A 17,511-nucleotide genomic window follows, 5' to 3' on the forward strand; every position below is an offset into this window, starting at 1 on the left:
AAAACACTTGTTTGTATCAAAACTGCTTATTGTTCTCAATTCAACTGCCACAGGAATTATTTGTACAGGAACCTAATCAGTTTGCTTTGAACATAACACTTAATATTTGGCATTGTACTGCATAATAAGATCATCCTCATACAGATCAAACCATTGTTGCTGGCTCAGCAAGGAAATGCTGTTCTTCACGCTTTGTTCTTCATGCAACCGTACATGGGAAACGACTTAGCCCCCCGTTTTATGAGCATGCTGCCCTTCCCACTTGGGAATACCTTTGGACTGGTGTGATCCGGATTCTGGGGATACTCACACAAGGGTCCATCATGATTTGGTAACAGATATCCTAGCATTAGACATTACAAATAATCTCTAAATTTATATGAAGACAACGGAATCAAAATAATTATTAACTTGGGAGTAGCAGCAAATTCATGTTGGAAATAAATAACTATAGTTCCTAGTTGAGTTGAGCTTGTTCATATAAGCTCGCCCACCACCCCACGTAACAGTCATCAACCAACTTTCAAAAGCATTACGGTCCTTCAACCTGTGAGCTTTTGTGAAGAATACGAACTTGAAGAGTCGATGCACTACATACTAAACCAACTCTAAATTGAGGATTTAAAAAATAAATAAATAAACAACTATTACTCAAGTTTAACAATCAATAAAATCATCTCTTTGAGGTCAACAATTTAAGATGTATATAGTTAGTAATTTAAAAATAAAATTAATATGATATACAAAAAAAAAATCCGGAAATTAAAGAGGATGGAGCATAAACTAATGAAGACTAGTGTGTGTGTGTGTGCGCGCGCGTTTGGGAGGGAGAGAGAGAGAGAGATTCGCCTGCCACGTTAAAAATTTTAGAAAACAGTGAAGAACACGAAATTAAAAAAGGGGTTTCGAATAATGAAACAATAAATGAACACTTGGCACTGACTAAATACTTCACATAAAATAGTAGATTGTACATAATTAACTTGGATGCATTAAAATGGTAAACGTTATTAGGGATATAATGTTTGATTAAAAAAAGAAAAACTTACACAAGCCTGAAAAAATGATACTTTTCCTCCCGAGAATTTGTTCTAACTTGTTCAGCTAAGTATAGGATTCAGACATCTTTCATCTCATGGTCTAATGATTCAAAACCAGGTTTTTTTTTTTTTTTTTCATTCAAAACCAGGTTGAAATTCACAATTTATAACTGCATAATCTCTCTCTGCTCCTCTTTATACAACATATCATTCTTAATTTTGCCTCTCACCTTACAAAAAATCCATCCAATTAACAGGAGCAAAATGTCACAAGGCTTTTGCATTTCTCCCTCCTTTTCTGCTCACAGCTTCACACAACCTGCAGGGCAACGTGTCGAGGCTTGCAGCGCGGGCCTTCCCATAGTTACCCAGAACACCACATCTCCTCCATGCATGGTACTCTGCATAGGCTACAGGATCATTAGCAACGGCCTTAACATATGAGGCCAATTCCTCTATGGAGCCAAATTTAGTCCCATCTATTATTGAATGAGGAGGGGCAAATTCCCCAACATTTGGGGCACCGAAATAGATGGGAACTGCACCAGAGTCTAAAGCATAAAATAGCTTCTCTGTTACATAACTCTCTGTGACAGTGTTCTCAATTGCAAGGACAAACTTGTAATGAGACATGGCACAGTGCAAATGGTCCCACCATTTTGGGGCTGCTTCGGCATCTTTTGCGCAGTGAGGGTATAGAGAAAGAGCCATATTCAGGCCACCAACATTGTTTAAGCACTTGCCAAATGAATGGTGTGGAAGCAAATTCAGGAGACTCTTGGCGAGCCGATTTCTTTGAGGAAGACACCGTGATGAAGACCAATATACAAGTGTTTCCTATAAAAGATTAGAATAAAATTAGTAAATCAAACCAAAATGAAAACAAAATAAGAAAAGAAAAAGCAAAACTACTGACATTGTTCTTATAAGAAGAAACATAATAATTTCGATTATTATGGAAGAGTGCACCAGCATAAGTCGCTTGGACATCATCCTTGGCATGATAGCTAATAAAGATATCCTCAACACCGGATCGCTTTCGGCCAGCTTCAAGATCCATGTACACACGAAGTGGATCTCCATTGCGTCTCTGACAAACACGAGAAACCCACTATAATGTGTAACAAGAAGCATAGCATCATGCAAAAATTAGAAAAATAAACAAAAAAAAAAAATTAGCAAAAAGGAGCTGAAGCTACACAAACATGGAAAGCAAATGAATATGAAATTAATAACAATAGCTAACAGACACAGCTATTAGAGTTGTTGAGAGCCGTACAACCATGATTCTCAAAATTTCCTACACAATGATTGGCCTATACCTAAAGTACAATTTTTGGCATAACAGAACTTTTTTTTTTTTTTTTTGCTGGGCAAGAAAACCACAGAAAACAGAAACCACAAAAAAGGACAGAAACACATATAAGCCACAGAACGAAATAACCAGAATTAAATAGAAAAAAAAAAAAAAAAAACCACCTTACCCTGCTACCTCACGCCATGGCTTCCTTCCTCACTGCTGCTTCCGCCAGAGGGGGGAGGTGTTGCTGCAAGAAGAAAATTTCCTCTCTACTTATTTCTATCGGCAGTCTAGGCAGCCAGAGTATGAGCTGACAAATTGGCTTCTCTGTGGATAAAACTAAAGGTCACTGGGGAGGAAGCTTTCAGATCTTTAATTTCTCCAACAATAGAATGACATTTCCAAGCTCTTTTGCCACAGGAAACAATGATCTCGTCAATGATTAGTTTAGCATCCCCTTCCAATGTATTATGAGAAGAAAAAGGACTTAAAAACTAGGGGAGGAAAAGAGGTCCTTATGTGTGTGTGTGTTGGGGTTGGGGGGTGTTGTTGCAAGGAACAAAATCTAACGAAGAATGGAATTTGGAAACCCCTTTTTAAACCCTTCCCATTGTAGTTGAGTTGAACACCTCAAGTTTGCTAGCTCACACTGACCTTTTCTAACCATGCTGGCATACTCTTACCCCTATTAATTGAACTTCTTGTCCCCTATTAATCAGCACCACTGGAGAGACACGGTAGACAAAATATCATACCTAATCTGGTCACTCACCTGTCCATAACCATAATCCTCAAAAATAGAAATACACTCTAAAACTTTAAAGTGGACTCACTGGCACATGAGAAATATCACCAAATAAATCAAGGAATCTGAAACATAACCATTTTATTTTGCTCACGAAATATCCAATTATAAACCCTCATCATGAGCAAACTCACAATCAAAATTACTTATTATCAAACTTGTCACCTCATATTTTCCCCCTCTAGAGTTTAGATAGCATTCCTCATTAACCTTCTCACCTGATTCTACCTTCAGAACATCCACAAAATCACTCCCAGTATAAAAATCATTGCCCCATCCTTTTTCCCCTTTAGACAACCTTCATCACTAACATTATCCCTGGCTAAAAAAAAGCATCTTAAATAACATTTATAATAATTTCACACACTTATGACTAATTATACACGTCCAGCCCATCCTAATCATAGTAATTGTTTTGATTTGTGATCCTAAAATTTCAGAGCGAGAGAGAGAGAGAGAGAGCCATAGAAGCTAGACCTAGGAGAAACATACATCTCCAAGTCAGCCCTCATACTAAAAACAAGAAAAAAAGAGATAAATGACATGATAACCCCATACAACATGCATGACATCCATGAAGAACCAAGAATCTGATTGGTCATCAATACTTTGAACCCTTTGTGGAAGATTTTTCACATGACCATTAAAATACAACACCAACAAGCCTTAAGTCCCACTAGGTGGGGTCGGCTATACGAATCTTTTCTGCCAATTCCCACAATCAATGGCGTTTTCCTTAGCTATTTTAGCATTAAAACACAAGTCTGAAATAATAATGAATGAGAAGAAATTAAGATCTATGTCCTTTTTTTAAAAAAATTAATATGAGGGCTAACTGGGAAATTTATGTTTGTCCTAGGTCTGGCAGCACTATTCTCTCTCACACACACACTCTCACATTCACAACATGGTATTAGGGCCAGGTTCATTGTTATTTTTTTTTTAATCAACAAAGAAAATTCATTGAAGGGCATCCAACGGATGCCATCCAAAGTCACTTGCAGTGCAGGGTGTCAAAGAAGTCAAGAGTTACATGGTTGTCAATCAAAAATTAACCCACTATGCCAACTAGTAACAATAGCAATCAATTGGTCTTTTATAACATGACAGGGCAGAGCTGATCCTTCGCAAGCTCTCCTATTTCTTTCTCTCCACACAAACCAAAAAATGGAAAGGGGAGTAAGGGCCAAAGCTTTCCTCCTTTCCTTGCTTGAATGGGTATCTTTCCAAATACATAACTCTCCTACCATTGTTCTGGCAGTAACTGCTGCCTGATCAGAGAAGTAGCCAGGCTCCAAATGTTTCAGGTCCAGGAGTAGGCAAGAGGATGTGCTAATTCTTGTGTTTTATGTTAATGATATCATCATCATTGGCAATTATTATATTTTCAGTGCAGATGTTAAGCATTGGCTTTAAAAATTTTCAAATCAAGGACTTAGGCACTCTAAATTATTTTCTTTGCAATGAGATTGTATGGTGTAAACGTTGAATGCATCTCAATGGAACTGCAAATTGGATTTGTTAAATGAGACTAGTAGGTTAGGCTCTAAACCAGTTGATACTCCTACGTATCCCAACATGAAGTAGTCTCATAATGTTGGACTAGATTTTGAAGACAAAACATTGGTAGAGGCAGTTGATTGGAAAGTTTATTTACTTGGCTATCACTAGACTTGTCATATCATCTGCTCTGGGGTTGTGACTTAGTTTATGGAGAACTTTAATCAGCCACACTAGGAAGTTTCTAATCCCAAGACTTCTCTAGTAGAAGTTTGATATATAAATATAATAGAAACTGTATATAGATTAGGCTGACTATATCAAAGATTGAATTTCTACTACAAGATAATGTACATTTGTGCAAGCTAATCTTCTTAATTAACGTAGTCCAGTGTCGAAGCATGAGCTATGGCTCATAGGCTCACTGAGCTTATGCGGTTGAAGTCTCTGAAGAGAGATGGGTTTCTTAATAATGAAGCTCATACAGTCATACATATGTTTGTAATAATCAGGCTGCTATTTATATTGCCAGGACAAATCACATGTTCATTGTCATTTTATGAGGAATGTTATGATGAAGGTGGTGACAACTCCCATTTTTTAAATCCAGGGACCAATTGGGAGGTGTTCTAGATGTTCTCCTAAAGGCTTTATTTGAACCTGCCTTGTCCATCTATTGTAGCAAGCTGAGGTTAGGTAGTATTTATGCACTTCGAGCTTGAGAGTGAGTGCTAGAAAGAATATATTGTTTTAGTAATTAGGCGGTGTATATGGGTGTATCTAAGTCCACTGAATTTTTTTTACTCACTAACATAATTACTGACCAGAAAAGCATTACACACAACTCGCAGTTCTGGCTGACAGTTTTTTTTTTTTTTTCTTTTTTCTCTCTTCTTCTCCTTCTCTAACCTAAGTTCTCTATTTTCTCCATTAACCATTCAGATTATTTCATATTTGCAACAAAACTTTATGCCAAAGCAGGTTAGTTTCCAAAGGGCAATGCCGTAACTACTCACCAACAAGGGCAGTGTTTATCGACACCAACTTTTCATAATCCAATCTCCCCGAAAGCTTACTCCTACAAACAACCTCCCAACTGACAAGATGATCCCTCCCTCCTCTTCCCCAACACTAACCAAAATAAGTCTCTCATAATCTCCTCCAACCTAGTTGTTACACCTACAAGGGCCTTAAAAAACCCAACAAGAAATAAAGAGGAATGAGGGAGAGAATGTTTGAATTAAAGTAGTATGACCCTTCAATGGAAAAAATAGCAACTTTCTGCACATCTAGACACTTGAAGACCTTTGCAGTAAATGGATCCCTAAACCAAATCGAATGAGGATTCCCACCCAAAAGAATCCCCGAGTCAAAGGCCACTTCAAAATACCACATCTCATAAGAAAATTATGAACCTCAGCTAGAGTCAAGCTAATAGCCACTAAGCCACACTCAGATTAAACTTTAACCCCGAGTTCTGACACTACCTCAAAACTTCGAAGGATGGCAAGAATATTACCCCCAAAAAAACACACCTATTGTTAGACACAATAAGGATAGTATCATCAGCGTATTGCAAATGCAAATGCAAATGCAAAAAATAAAAATAAAAATCACAAAAAGACCTTGGACCACAACCCCTGTGCACCACCCTATCAATCATCCTACTCCAAACAGCCACAATAATAAAGAGAAGATGAGACACAGATCAACTTGCTTCACCCCCTGAGCATATTGGGTGCTTCATTGACAACCACTGAAAATGAAACATACAAATGACATCCCTAATCCAATCTCTTGTTTAAATCACCCATAACTTAATTTGAGTAACTGATAAAATACCTTTCAGCCACAAAGTAAAGACCAAAATTTGTAGAATCTCCATCCAAGGAGAAAATACACATGAAAAAGAGGACATGAAATAGGGGACTTACCCAGAAGAGAAACAATAGTAAGTTGGCCTCCTTTGGCTGCCAAACAATGTCAGGACTTGCTACACTCTCCAAAAGATGAACATCAACCTGGCAGAACCTGAAAAATCAGACAAGCCTCTCTCTGCTTCATGAGTAGGTCCTCCCACCCCCCTTGGTGGCTACCGGGAGGTCCTGGGTTCTAATCTTGTTGCCTGTATTTATTATGTGGTGTTTAAAAAAAATTTGTATTCCCTGTAATGGGTGTTATTTACCATCTGTTTATCTATCTCTCCAAGTGCTGTCAAGCTGCACATGTGGGAAGTGTTGAAGCTTGATACACATTGTTGGCCCACAAGCTAACAGCTTGAGCTTTTACGTAAAGTCGTATTCTAACAAACATCAACCCCTCATCCCATTAACTGGCCAAAAATGTTACAGTTGCTAAGCTCCACCTCATCAGATTAATGGTCTAGCTGAGTACTCTGATATTCAACATTATCATCCAATTCCCTCAAATTACCGAGAAGTAAATCCTCAACTTCAGAAAAGGTTCTCTAGAACCTCAACAGTATCTTCTGTTACAATGGCCTGATCCTCATGCATGACAAAAGCTTGCTTATACTCAACCCTGTTCAGTTCCTTCCAAAGATTAGCAAAAAAAAAGCTAACTGGAATCTCTGAGCGGGTCCCCACCCTAGAATGCTTTGTAGACCTTGAAGTACCTTTATGCGCCCTCTCATCCACCTCCAGCCAGAGACCAGTAAAATCAAAAACATGAACAACATGTACTATGAAAGGCGCCAACTCCAGAAGAAGGATCGCTGCAGGAGAAATCCCGTATGCAACTGTCATCCCCTTCAGTTTCTAGTGTTTTCAGAAAGAGAGGAGCATTAAAGGCCTTACTTCCAGGATCATATTTAAGTTTCTCAATCTCAGCTTTGTCCATCTGTCCTGCCAAGTAAGACTCTTAAATCACAACCCTAAATTCATCACTTGGACTCGCCAACCTTAGTTTCATCACGAAGGAAATTTATCCTGGCTCAACAGGAGGCATCAATCTCAACACCTGCTTCATAGCAAGAGATCCCAATCTGTCTCAAGTGCACCTAGAATTATTAGACTTGAAGTGTATGTTGGATTGAATGGTCTTAATGTTTTTTAACCAATTCTGATAGATTCCTCGTGGCTCTTATAATTAACAGAGGCTGACCTTTAGTGAGCTTCACTTCCAGTGCCGACAACCCAAAAGAGATTCACTTTGAAATGGTCAGCCATAAGTTTTAGAATTCGAAGAAGATTCATTCAGTGTGTGATTTGGGCCATTATCCTTGCTTGTGATAATGACCATTTTCAAAAAGTACTCCTGGTTTCCAATCTCATGACCTGTGTGTTGTTGAAAAATGCCCATGGCCACTGTCACTGAACCTTTTACATAACTATGTCTGCAAACAATGGCTTGCTTTGATATGATAGGATCTAAAAAACCATTTAATAGTTTGAGTCCTCCTGACTCCTGATTTTGTTGTGTCCATGACCCTCTTGTCTGTTCCCACCAAAATTGGTTGACTCACAATCATGGCAACCGACACTCACTCCAATAAGAGACCAACTGATGCAAATAGTCCCAACAATTCTCATATCAATGATACACCTGCATGTCCTTTGAGTTCCTTCAAACTGAAAACCTTTCTATCAATCAACAACCTACTTACCCATGTGAAGGAACAAGATAGAAGATGGTATTAAATGAGCCATCATACAGACAACATACTGCGTTGAGTTTCCAAGGGTTGGATATTGCAAATCTCTCTCTGTGTGCTCGAGGACAACTCATGGGAAGGTATTAGATTCTTTCAATTGAAGGAGCAATAAGATGTAAAGTTATACCACTCTTCAGATTTGTGAAGGGAGTTTTGGATACAGAGAGTCAGGCAAGATTAAGAAATACATATTCATATTTAGGATTTTTATGTTGAAATGTTTGCATGAATACTAGTTCAGCTTCCTTCTTTAAGGAGCTGAAGATCTAGATGATCTAGATGATGCTTTTCAGAGGAACACAAGACTGGATTGAGAAGTTGTTTGGAAGGTTTGAATTTGGTTTTAGACTATGCTGAGTGTGTTCAGTTTAGGAACCAGAGCATGAGATTAAGCTTTTTATAGGAGCAAGAGGCCATGGGCCCATGAGTATCAATTTGGAAGTTGTTTTTAATATTTTTTTATTTAGGTTTCAGACCACTTAAAGTAGTGTGGTTCCAAAACTTGGGTTCAAACTACCCAGGGATGTTGACATCAAGCGTGTTCAGTGGAACTGAACTTGTGAGAACTTTTGTTAATCATGTAGTGCCTGTCTAAGTTCATTGAAGTTATTACTTGAGGGTGTATGTGCTTCTAATCAACAAGGAGATTGACAGATGCAGGAGGCCGTGAGGGAAGCCTTGAAGGGGCATCAATGTACAATGGTTGTGTTATGGAAGTAGCGCTTCCCATGGATTCTTTAGAAGATATAGGTTTTTTAAGTAATTATGTGGTATGAGTAGGATCATTTTGTCTTTCAAGATTTTTTATTATTGACATATAAAAAGCAGACCTGGAGCTGAATGTAACTCTCCAGGAAACTGCCGCCTCCTTTCTCCCGCTTTCTTCTTCTTTTTTTCTCTTCTTCTCTTCTTTTCTTCTCCACTTCATCTCTAACTTTACAACACGGTATCAGAGCATTAATTTCCTCTAGATCTGATTTTTCTGAGTTTTTTTACCTGACATTCTGTTTTTCGTTTTCATTTTTATCTTCCCCCTATTCAGTTCTCAAATCTGACTTTCTGGTTGGTTTGAGAGTCATTTAAGGTCACTTTTCATCTCAGTTTCACTGTACAGCATACTAGGCAGGATGCTGTGTGTTTTCACAATGATATACTGATGTGAAGGGATGCTTTTCTTTTTCCTGGCATCTGCTGTTGCTGTGTGATGCTCTGTTTCTGGTAACTGCTGTTGCTGTGTTTTGGTTTTTTTTTTTTTTGGAAAGAGCCGAAAGCCACTAACATAGCGGTCTCATCCCAAGTTTATTAATAACCATCACTTATGGCGTAAGAATACCGTAAAAACAAAAGGACACTTGGGGCTTACATAATAACCAATAAAACACCCCATGCATCAAACCAAATAAAAGAAGAAAACAAACCTATACCAAAACCAAAAAGAAACCAACTAAACATACCTCATATAAGCCGTACTCATCTTATTCAATCTAATACAAACCTTTGATAATTGTAGGAAGTTGACTACTATTTATAAATAAATTATTCCTCCCTATGGCACCTTGTTGAGTCAAAGCATCTGCCACTTTATTCCCTTCTCTATACAAATGATTTATAGAAAAATCTACTCCCTCCAATAAACTAATAAGCTGCTTCTAAAAATCCCACAAATACCATAAAGAGCATTTACTGGATCTTATCTAATTTACTACAATATTCGAATCACATTCAATGTCAATACTGGTTGTGGCACAATGAAGCTGTGTGTTCGTTATTGATTGCTGCAATCTTGTATCAGTTGCTGGTGTTTTTTGATTGGTGTTCAATGACCTTATTTCCTGCTCTTGCTGGCACTCAATTCTAGTTGCTGCCAGCCATCATACCTGTACCTGTTGTGCTGCTAGGTTGTTTATCAAGTGCCTGAGGTGTTTGTTGTGGTCTACCCATGCCCACATGATCAAGTAATTCCTCGTAGGATATTGTAACTTACATTCCATGGTCAGAGCAGCCTTCTTCAAATTCTGATGTTCAGAAGTTTTGGTTTGTGCTTGTGTTTGCTGCCTGATTTCGCATTGTTATTGTGCTGTTCATTCCCAGTACTAGTGTGCACTTATCGTAGCAGAGAATTTCAACAGATACTGTTAACATACAGATGACAGATATCAAATAGATTGGATCCTCCAACTAACTGTTATGGTCTCAGGCAGTGCATGTGCACATTAATATGAAAGGGAAGTCCAAATATTTGATCTCCAGACTCTTCAAGGATTATGAAGATTGGATGAAAGAGAATGGCATATTGCTTGTGTGGTTGTGGAATAGCGTGGAACCACAAATTGCTGCAAACATGATGTTTCATAGAACAGACAAGGCTGCATGGATGATCTCCATGAAAGCTTCTCACAAGAATCAAACTTGTGTTTTTTACCTCTATGAGAAGTTTTTCAAATATGACCAGGAAGGTAAGCCTATTAGTGAGTATTATAGCACTTTAAAGGGTATGTGGGAGGGACTCAACATTTATCAACCAATTAGTTCCAACATTGAGATGATTAAGAGTCAAAGGGCAAAGTTCTTGACTAACAAGTTTTTGGTTGGGTCGAGTGCAGAGCTTCAACCCATTCCATCTATGAATGAAGCAGATGCTAGAATCCAATGATCACCAAAGATGGCTTTCAATCTTCTTCTAGGGCTTCTTCGCATGATAGTTTAGCCATGGTTAGCAATATGTTTAACAATGCTCATGGAAGAGTTAAGAGGACGAGGAAGAGGATGAGAACGAGGTTTGGATGGCGGTTGTGGCAAAAATAGTGTATCAAGAGGAGAAGTTCATCGTGGCAATTCTTGCATTTGCACACATTGTGGCAAGGACAATTATACTATTGATCAATGTTGGCATCTCCATGTGAAAACCTACTTAGGCCAATACATCTCTTGCCGAGGGTGATTCTATAGTTAACACTTCCAACCATTCCACTGGGGAGTTGAGTACATCGTCTACCATGTTCCAAGAGGAGTATAACAAACTTGTCCACATGGTTCAACAACTTCCTACCCATTCTTCTTCATCTAGTTCTATTGCAGCCCATTCAAGTATGACTCGGCTTTTTGCCTCTTCATCCTTCTCATCATGGGTTATTGACTCTGGTGCATCCTCCCATATAACAACTATTCCTAGTTTGTTTCAATCCATGTAACCCACTACTTTACACTCCAAGGTTACTCTTGTTGATGGTTCAGTTACACTGGTCTCTAGTAGTGGCAATATTTTTGTAAATGTATTTAACCCCAATATTGGACTAATAGCTCTAGTTAGCATGGTGGTAAGGGTGCATTGTAGTTGGGGAGGAGGTCATGGGTTTTAGGCTTCTAGCTAGCGCATGCCTCTCACATTACGCTCTTTTTTTTCTTGTTTTTAAGAAAGAGCTGGGTGTTGACCATCTCTGACCAAGTTGACCCGCCTTTGACTATGGTTCGGACTAGGTCATCTAGGTCAGCACCAGTTTGCACCATTTTCATTCTAGGGTGTTAACCGGACTTGGCTGAGGACCAATTCTAGTTGAACCGGGTCGAACTGGCTGGTCCAGTCCAAGTTTAAAAACCATGATTTCCTACATTGTGATAACCCACCAATGCAACAACAATTCTACAACAGATTGTTATAGAAAGCTATGGGGGGATGGGAAGCTAATTTCCCCCGTTAATGAAAAGCTATGGGAATGGAATGTTGGGTTAAAAATTCCTACCTCTTCTCTCTCTCTCTCTCTCTCTCTCCCCCCCCCCCCCTCTCTCTCTCTCTCTCCATATATATATATATATATATGGAGTTTTTAGAAAAATTGTGGACGGAAAAAATCTTTCGCACCATTATCAAAATCACACGCCCTAATGAAAAAATTTTAAACCATTATGATGTAGTGGGTAGGGAATTAAATGAGGATTTAGTTTTGACATTTTTACTAGCAATCCTTGGCCCAATGGCAAGGGTGTTAAACTCAGCTGCACGTTGAAATCATAGAAACTAAGGCTGAGCATTATTTGGTGAAAACCGAATTCACCAACCAAACCGAAGAAATTCGGTTAAACTGGTTTGGTTAAGATCTGAATTTCAGTCAGTATGGTTTGATTTTTAAAAATTTTGGTGTTCGGTGATTGTTTTGGTTTAAGAGAAATTTTTTCTTCGGTTAACTGAATTAAACAACCGAATTTATATATATTATTATATAAATTACAAATATATATATGTAAATAAGTATATATTATAAATATTTTATATTTTATATTATATATATAATATATATGTAAATTTGAAGTGCATCATAATTTCGATTAACTGAATTAACCAAAATAAAATTTGGTTAGGTGAGGGTTTAGGTATACCCTTTAATCGGTAGGGTTTGGTTAAGAAATATGATTAACCAAAAATTTTTTGGTGAATTCGATTAATTCACCGTGCTAACCAATTGCACAGCCCTAATAGAAACAGCCTTGCCAATTGTGGAGTTAAGGCTGTGCGCATCATGCCCTCCCTAGACCCAATCATGTGCCACTATCTAGGGTTTAACAAAATTTTGAGCCTAAAAAAAAAAAATCAAAAAAAATAATCAAAAAAGCTAATAGTAGGTTAGTCATAAAAATATGTTTAGGGGTACCGTAAACCACATAGGTGATAGGAAAACTATGGGATGGAAAATCCTGAAAAGAAGTAAATGAACTGCTGCCTTGACGAAATGATGATACTTAAGTAATAACATTAGCAAGAACACTGTGAGACCAAAATAATTTCACGGGCTCCTTGAGGTATTGAATTTATTCACTCAACCAAAACAAATGAGAAAAAAAAAAGTGAACATAGAAGATTTAGTGTCCAAAAAAAGTTAAGATTTGAAGTTTAGATTAGAAAATCAGTGCAAGATCACTAATCCTTCCATCTGCCAAAGAGTTTAAGAGCAAAGCAAGGATCATATTCTTTTTATTTTAGCAACCAATAGAGATGACTTAGCTAGTGAATACCTGGTGATGAATGGGGTAAGCAACATGGGCCCAACTTTTAGAAGAGCAGCAATAGAATGGGAAGTAGATGATTGAATGAAACTATTAAGTCTCCTTACCTGAGTTTGGTTCTTGTCGGTGAGCACCAAAAAGTATCTTGAAGGCTGTCAAAGAATGTGTTCATTGTTAGGACCTACTACTATAAATGGTTGTTGGGAGTTGTTAGGGAGGAAGGCACAATGACACAATATCCTTTCCATGAAAATTTAATTGGGAGACAGGCCATGCTGGGAAAGTCACCTTTGTTTAGGAGCTATTTTCTTTGCAAGAACTATGGTGAATTGGCCAACCATGTACTCATACACAATATCTGCGCAATAAATTTTTGGTGTTTGATCCATGTTCCTCTTGAGATGCCAAGCATAGTGACAGAGAGGTAGGAATTGGAATTGCCTGCCTAAAGGAGTTCACAATCTACAAGAAGCAATAAGTTAGTGTGGAAGTCATTTATTGCGGTTATTTGGAGAGAAAGGAATTCTGCTTTTGAAATAGTGGAGATAGCACTGGAAAATATCAAAGTAAAGTGGTTCCAAAATATTAAATTTATGTTTTTCAAGCAACCTTACATATTAACTTTATATTTTTTTTGAGAGCAACCTTACCTTTGATCAAGGCCTGCCCTCTTTTTATTTTTTATTTTTTTGAGACCGTGATTCCTTGAAATTTTTTCCACACCTTTATCTTTTGTGTGTGTTTAGCGTACTTATGTGCCTCACACTTCTTTGAGCCTTTTGATGGACATCTGTCAGCTTGCTTTTCAAAAAGAGGGGGAGAAAGCACAGAGTATGGGAGGGAAGAGGAGGAGGAAGAGGCGGCAAGGATGATATAGTTTTTTGATAGCAGGCAAGGACAATATAGTTAGAAAAAGAAAAAGACAATGAACATTGTCATCATGAATTTAAAAGAAATAATCAAAAAAAATTCTGCTCTAGCAAATGCATGGTTCTCAATTGTTTTATTAAACAACTAGCAACTGTAGATATGGTCCTATGGAGCTTCTTTATTTCAAAGTCATAACCGCCAAATAATATTACAAATTGCTTATTAATAATCTACACTTATCTTCTACAGTTTTTTAAGTATCTTCCAGTCATTATGTGCCTCATTGTCAAGCAACATGTATCACCAAACATCGGCACAAAATCAGCCCTCAAAATTAAATAAAAAAAATTATCAATAAAGAACTTCATTAACAGAAATGAGAAAAAATTACAAAGAAAATGGAGAATTAGAAATCCCCCTTAAGAACAGAACAGTACCCATCAAAATCAATTTTAGTTATGAAAAAGCATCTGGTTGCATAAATATTGGCACATTTTGTATTATCTAAAGCCAAATGCTAGGTCATTAGTTTCAAGCAAAGAGAAAAATTATTTTAACTTCCTATTGGCAATACAACAATAAATAAGAGTCTATCACAGCATTTCTGATGATGTAGCAAATAAAAGAGAGAAACACTCCATCTTTCCCCTTTCCTTCCCATTCTTCAACCTCCTCTTAACAGGATTATTCATTATTCCCTCACTTCTAGACATTTTAATATTGATTTTACCACAAGGATTTAAGGAACCACGCAATTTTTTATTTTTTTTTCGATACAACTATGTTTCGCCAGAAACAGAAAAGAAATGTTTTAATTTCTTTGCAGAAAATATCAACAATTTTAAGTGTGAAGTTTCTTTTCTCAAACCTACATGTTCAAGCTCCAGAAATAATTTTCATTATTAATGTTCATAACTTCATTAAAATCATAACATAAACAAATGGCTTTAAGAGATCAAGGGGGCATACGTATGGCTCCAAGTTCAAGTGCACTCAGCACAACAAATTCAATCAATTTGTTATCCGTCTATTAAACAATTGTGTACGCTATCCTTTTTGCAGCAATATAACACTAATTGCCAATTCCAAAGAAATCAGTAGATGTGAAACATATTTTCAGTATCATAAAACTTATCAAAAGTGTTCATTTTCTGCTTCTGTACTTGTCTTTTGCTAACAGAATCACTATTTTTCTCCCTTTATTTTCCTCTAAATGCTTTGCAAGGATTCATTTGTTATTTGTCAAATACTAATGTATATCAGAGATAACTGGATTTCAAACACTTTCACCTTCAGTATATGGAGAAGCTAACTTATCTATTTTGATGTGAAAGCTTAATAAGAAATAAAATTCACTACAAGCCAAAATGATTCCCCCTAGCCTTCTTTGGGGGATAGAGTTGTTTTTTTTTTTTGCTTCCTTTTGGGTTCACTCTATTGATTTTCTTCTGGGGATTATTATTATCAGATCTTCAGAGGGAGTAGGGGGAGCTTTACTATATATATTTTTTTATATGTTTTTTCCATTTTTTTTAGATGGATCTCTTATCCTCTGCCCCTTGTAAATTCTTCCCCTTCCTAAATGATTCCCCCAAGAGATAACTGCATTTGACCACTTTCTCAAAGCCTTTAAAATTGCCATAAGACACTAATCCTGCTTTGAAATTGCTTACAACAAGATTTGCACGCATGCCCACAAAATATTCCCAATGAAATCTACCATTATATACATAAGAGGATTTCTAACAAAAAAAAATTAAATCCAACCCCTCCCCCCCCCCCCCCCCCCAAACCCACCCACCCAAAAAAAATTGCTAGTCTAGAACAATTTATTGAGCAATGTAGCTTGGTTTCAAACCAACCAATACACCTTAACCATATTTGGCTCTTTAGTTGAAATTGACATAACAAAACAAAATGTAGAAAAGATAAATGGAAAGTAAAAGGTACCCACTGATCTGATGTATCTAACAAAATGTGGTATACCCAGCTATATAGGTGTCAATACGCAACAAAAAATTTCATAAATATTGAACATCGATTAAGAAACAATTTTTTAAACAAGCAAATAAGGAAAAAAAAAAAAGCAATTAAGGAGTAATTGGTCTAAAATGGATTAAGAGAAGCACCAGGAATGGAGGTGTTGTGGTTTCAAACAACAACACGTCAGGCTTATCAGCGAGAACCGACGATTTTGTCCACAAACAGCTCAACCCGCATCGGCATGGATACAAGTTATCCAAATTGTCGGGAAGCCATGTCCACCCTTTAACCAAAACACTAACATGATCCATCTTTAACGCACTGCAGTCCAATTTGGCATCTACATCTTGCAAAGAAGATGTCGAAGACCAATTTGAGAACAACCCCTTGTGCTTCTCTTTAAACCGAGAACAACCCACTTGAGCGTCCCATCTCCTGAAAGCGCTCAACGAGTTCGTGAAAGGGTCTGGCGTGCGATCGGCGGCCAATCTCGAATCGCCAATGGATGGGATCGAAGGAGACACGGATGGGATCGAAGGAGACACGGTTGGGAATCCGAGGAAGCCCGAGAAGAAGAGGATTAAGACAGCGAAGCCGAACATTACAGCGATGACGAGGGTGTTGACCGATATCAATGGCATGGTGAGTCAACTGTGAATTTGGTATTGTCCCATTCCTCTCTCCGGTCGAGAGAGAGAGGGAGCAGGTTTGCGTTTGCTTTCCGGAGGGACGCTGTTGTTAGACCAGGCGCGTCCGTTGTTCCCATCTTACTTGGCGTGCTATCTGGTGAAAATTTTTCTGCTAGTGACCACTGTCCTAATTCCTAAACTGACCTCTCTCTCTCTCTCTCTCTCTCTCTCTAATGGGTGAACACCTCAAAAACTTGAGGGTTACTTAAATTTTTTGTTATCCTTCAAAGGCTGGTTCAAATGAAAAACTCAAGACTTTTCTAATTAAAATGTTAACATTCGAGTTTTGTGAGTTTTAATTATTCATTTGAGATTATACAGTATTTAAGTAAAGAAACGGTAGAAGTGTGGGTTCATCATTTCGACGAAATAGTTAAGTATCCAAAGAATATCAAACACTGTTTCTTTAAAAAAAATTATTTCTTTTCTTTTTTATGGGGCATTTGATATGTAATAAGAAAATTAAAATTAAAATCAAGATGCACTAGAATTTGGAATGTCAAAATTCTTCTTTAAGTTCATCATAGGATTTGAATTAGAATTGTTGTTAATATGGAGTCTACCAAAGCCCTTGAATGTTTAAGTTAATAGAAAGATTAATTAAGAAGGATAAGGCTGAAGGTGCTTTATGTGTTAGCACCTAGTTTTATCTA

General features: G+C 37.4%; 1 protein-coding gene across 2 annotated transcripts; it reads right to left on the reverse strand.

Annotated features, from left to right (window-relative positions):
* Positions 1–968: 968 nt before the first annotated feature.
* LOC131161697 (alpha-(1,4)-fucosyltransferase) lies at positions 969–17,222 on the reverse strand. 2 transcript variants are annotated; one of them, XM_058117640.1, is made up of 3 exons: positions 16,316–17,222; positions 1,957–2,130; positions 969–1,877 (listed from the first exon to the last, which is right to left on the reverse strand). In XM_058117640.1, the coding sequence occupies exons 1-3, from the start codon at positions 16,808–16,810 to the stop codon at positions 1,308–1,310; spliced, it is 1,239 nt and encodes a 412-aa protein (XP_057973623.1). In that variant the 5' UTR covers positions 16,811–17,222; the 3' UTR covers positions 969–1,307. The 2 variants fall into 2 exon arrangements, with proteins under 2 accessions (XP_057973623.1, XP_057973622.1); XM_058117639.1 differs by having other exon boundaries at positions 1,957–2,151.
* Between the last annotated feature and the right edge of the window lie 289 nt (positions 17,223–17,511).

This window comes from Malania oleifera, chromosome 8 (genome assembly GCF_029873635.1).
Source record: "Malania oleifera isolate guangnan ecotype guangnan chromosome 8, ASM2987363v1, whole genome shotgun sequence".
NCBI lineage: Eukaryota > Viridiplantae > Streptophyta > Magnoliopsida > Santalales > Ximeniaceae > Malania > Malania oleifera.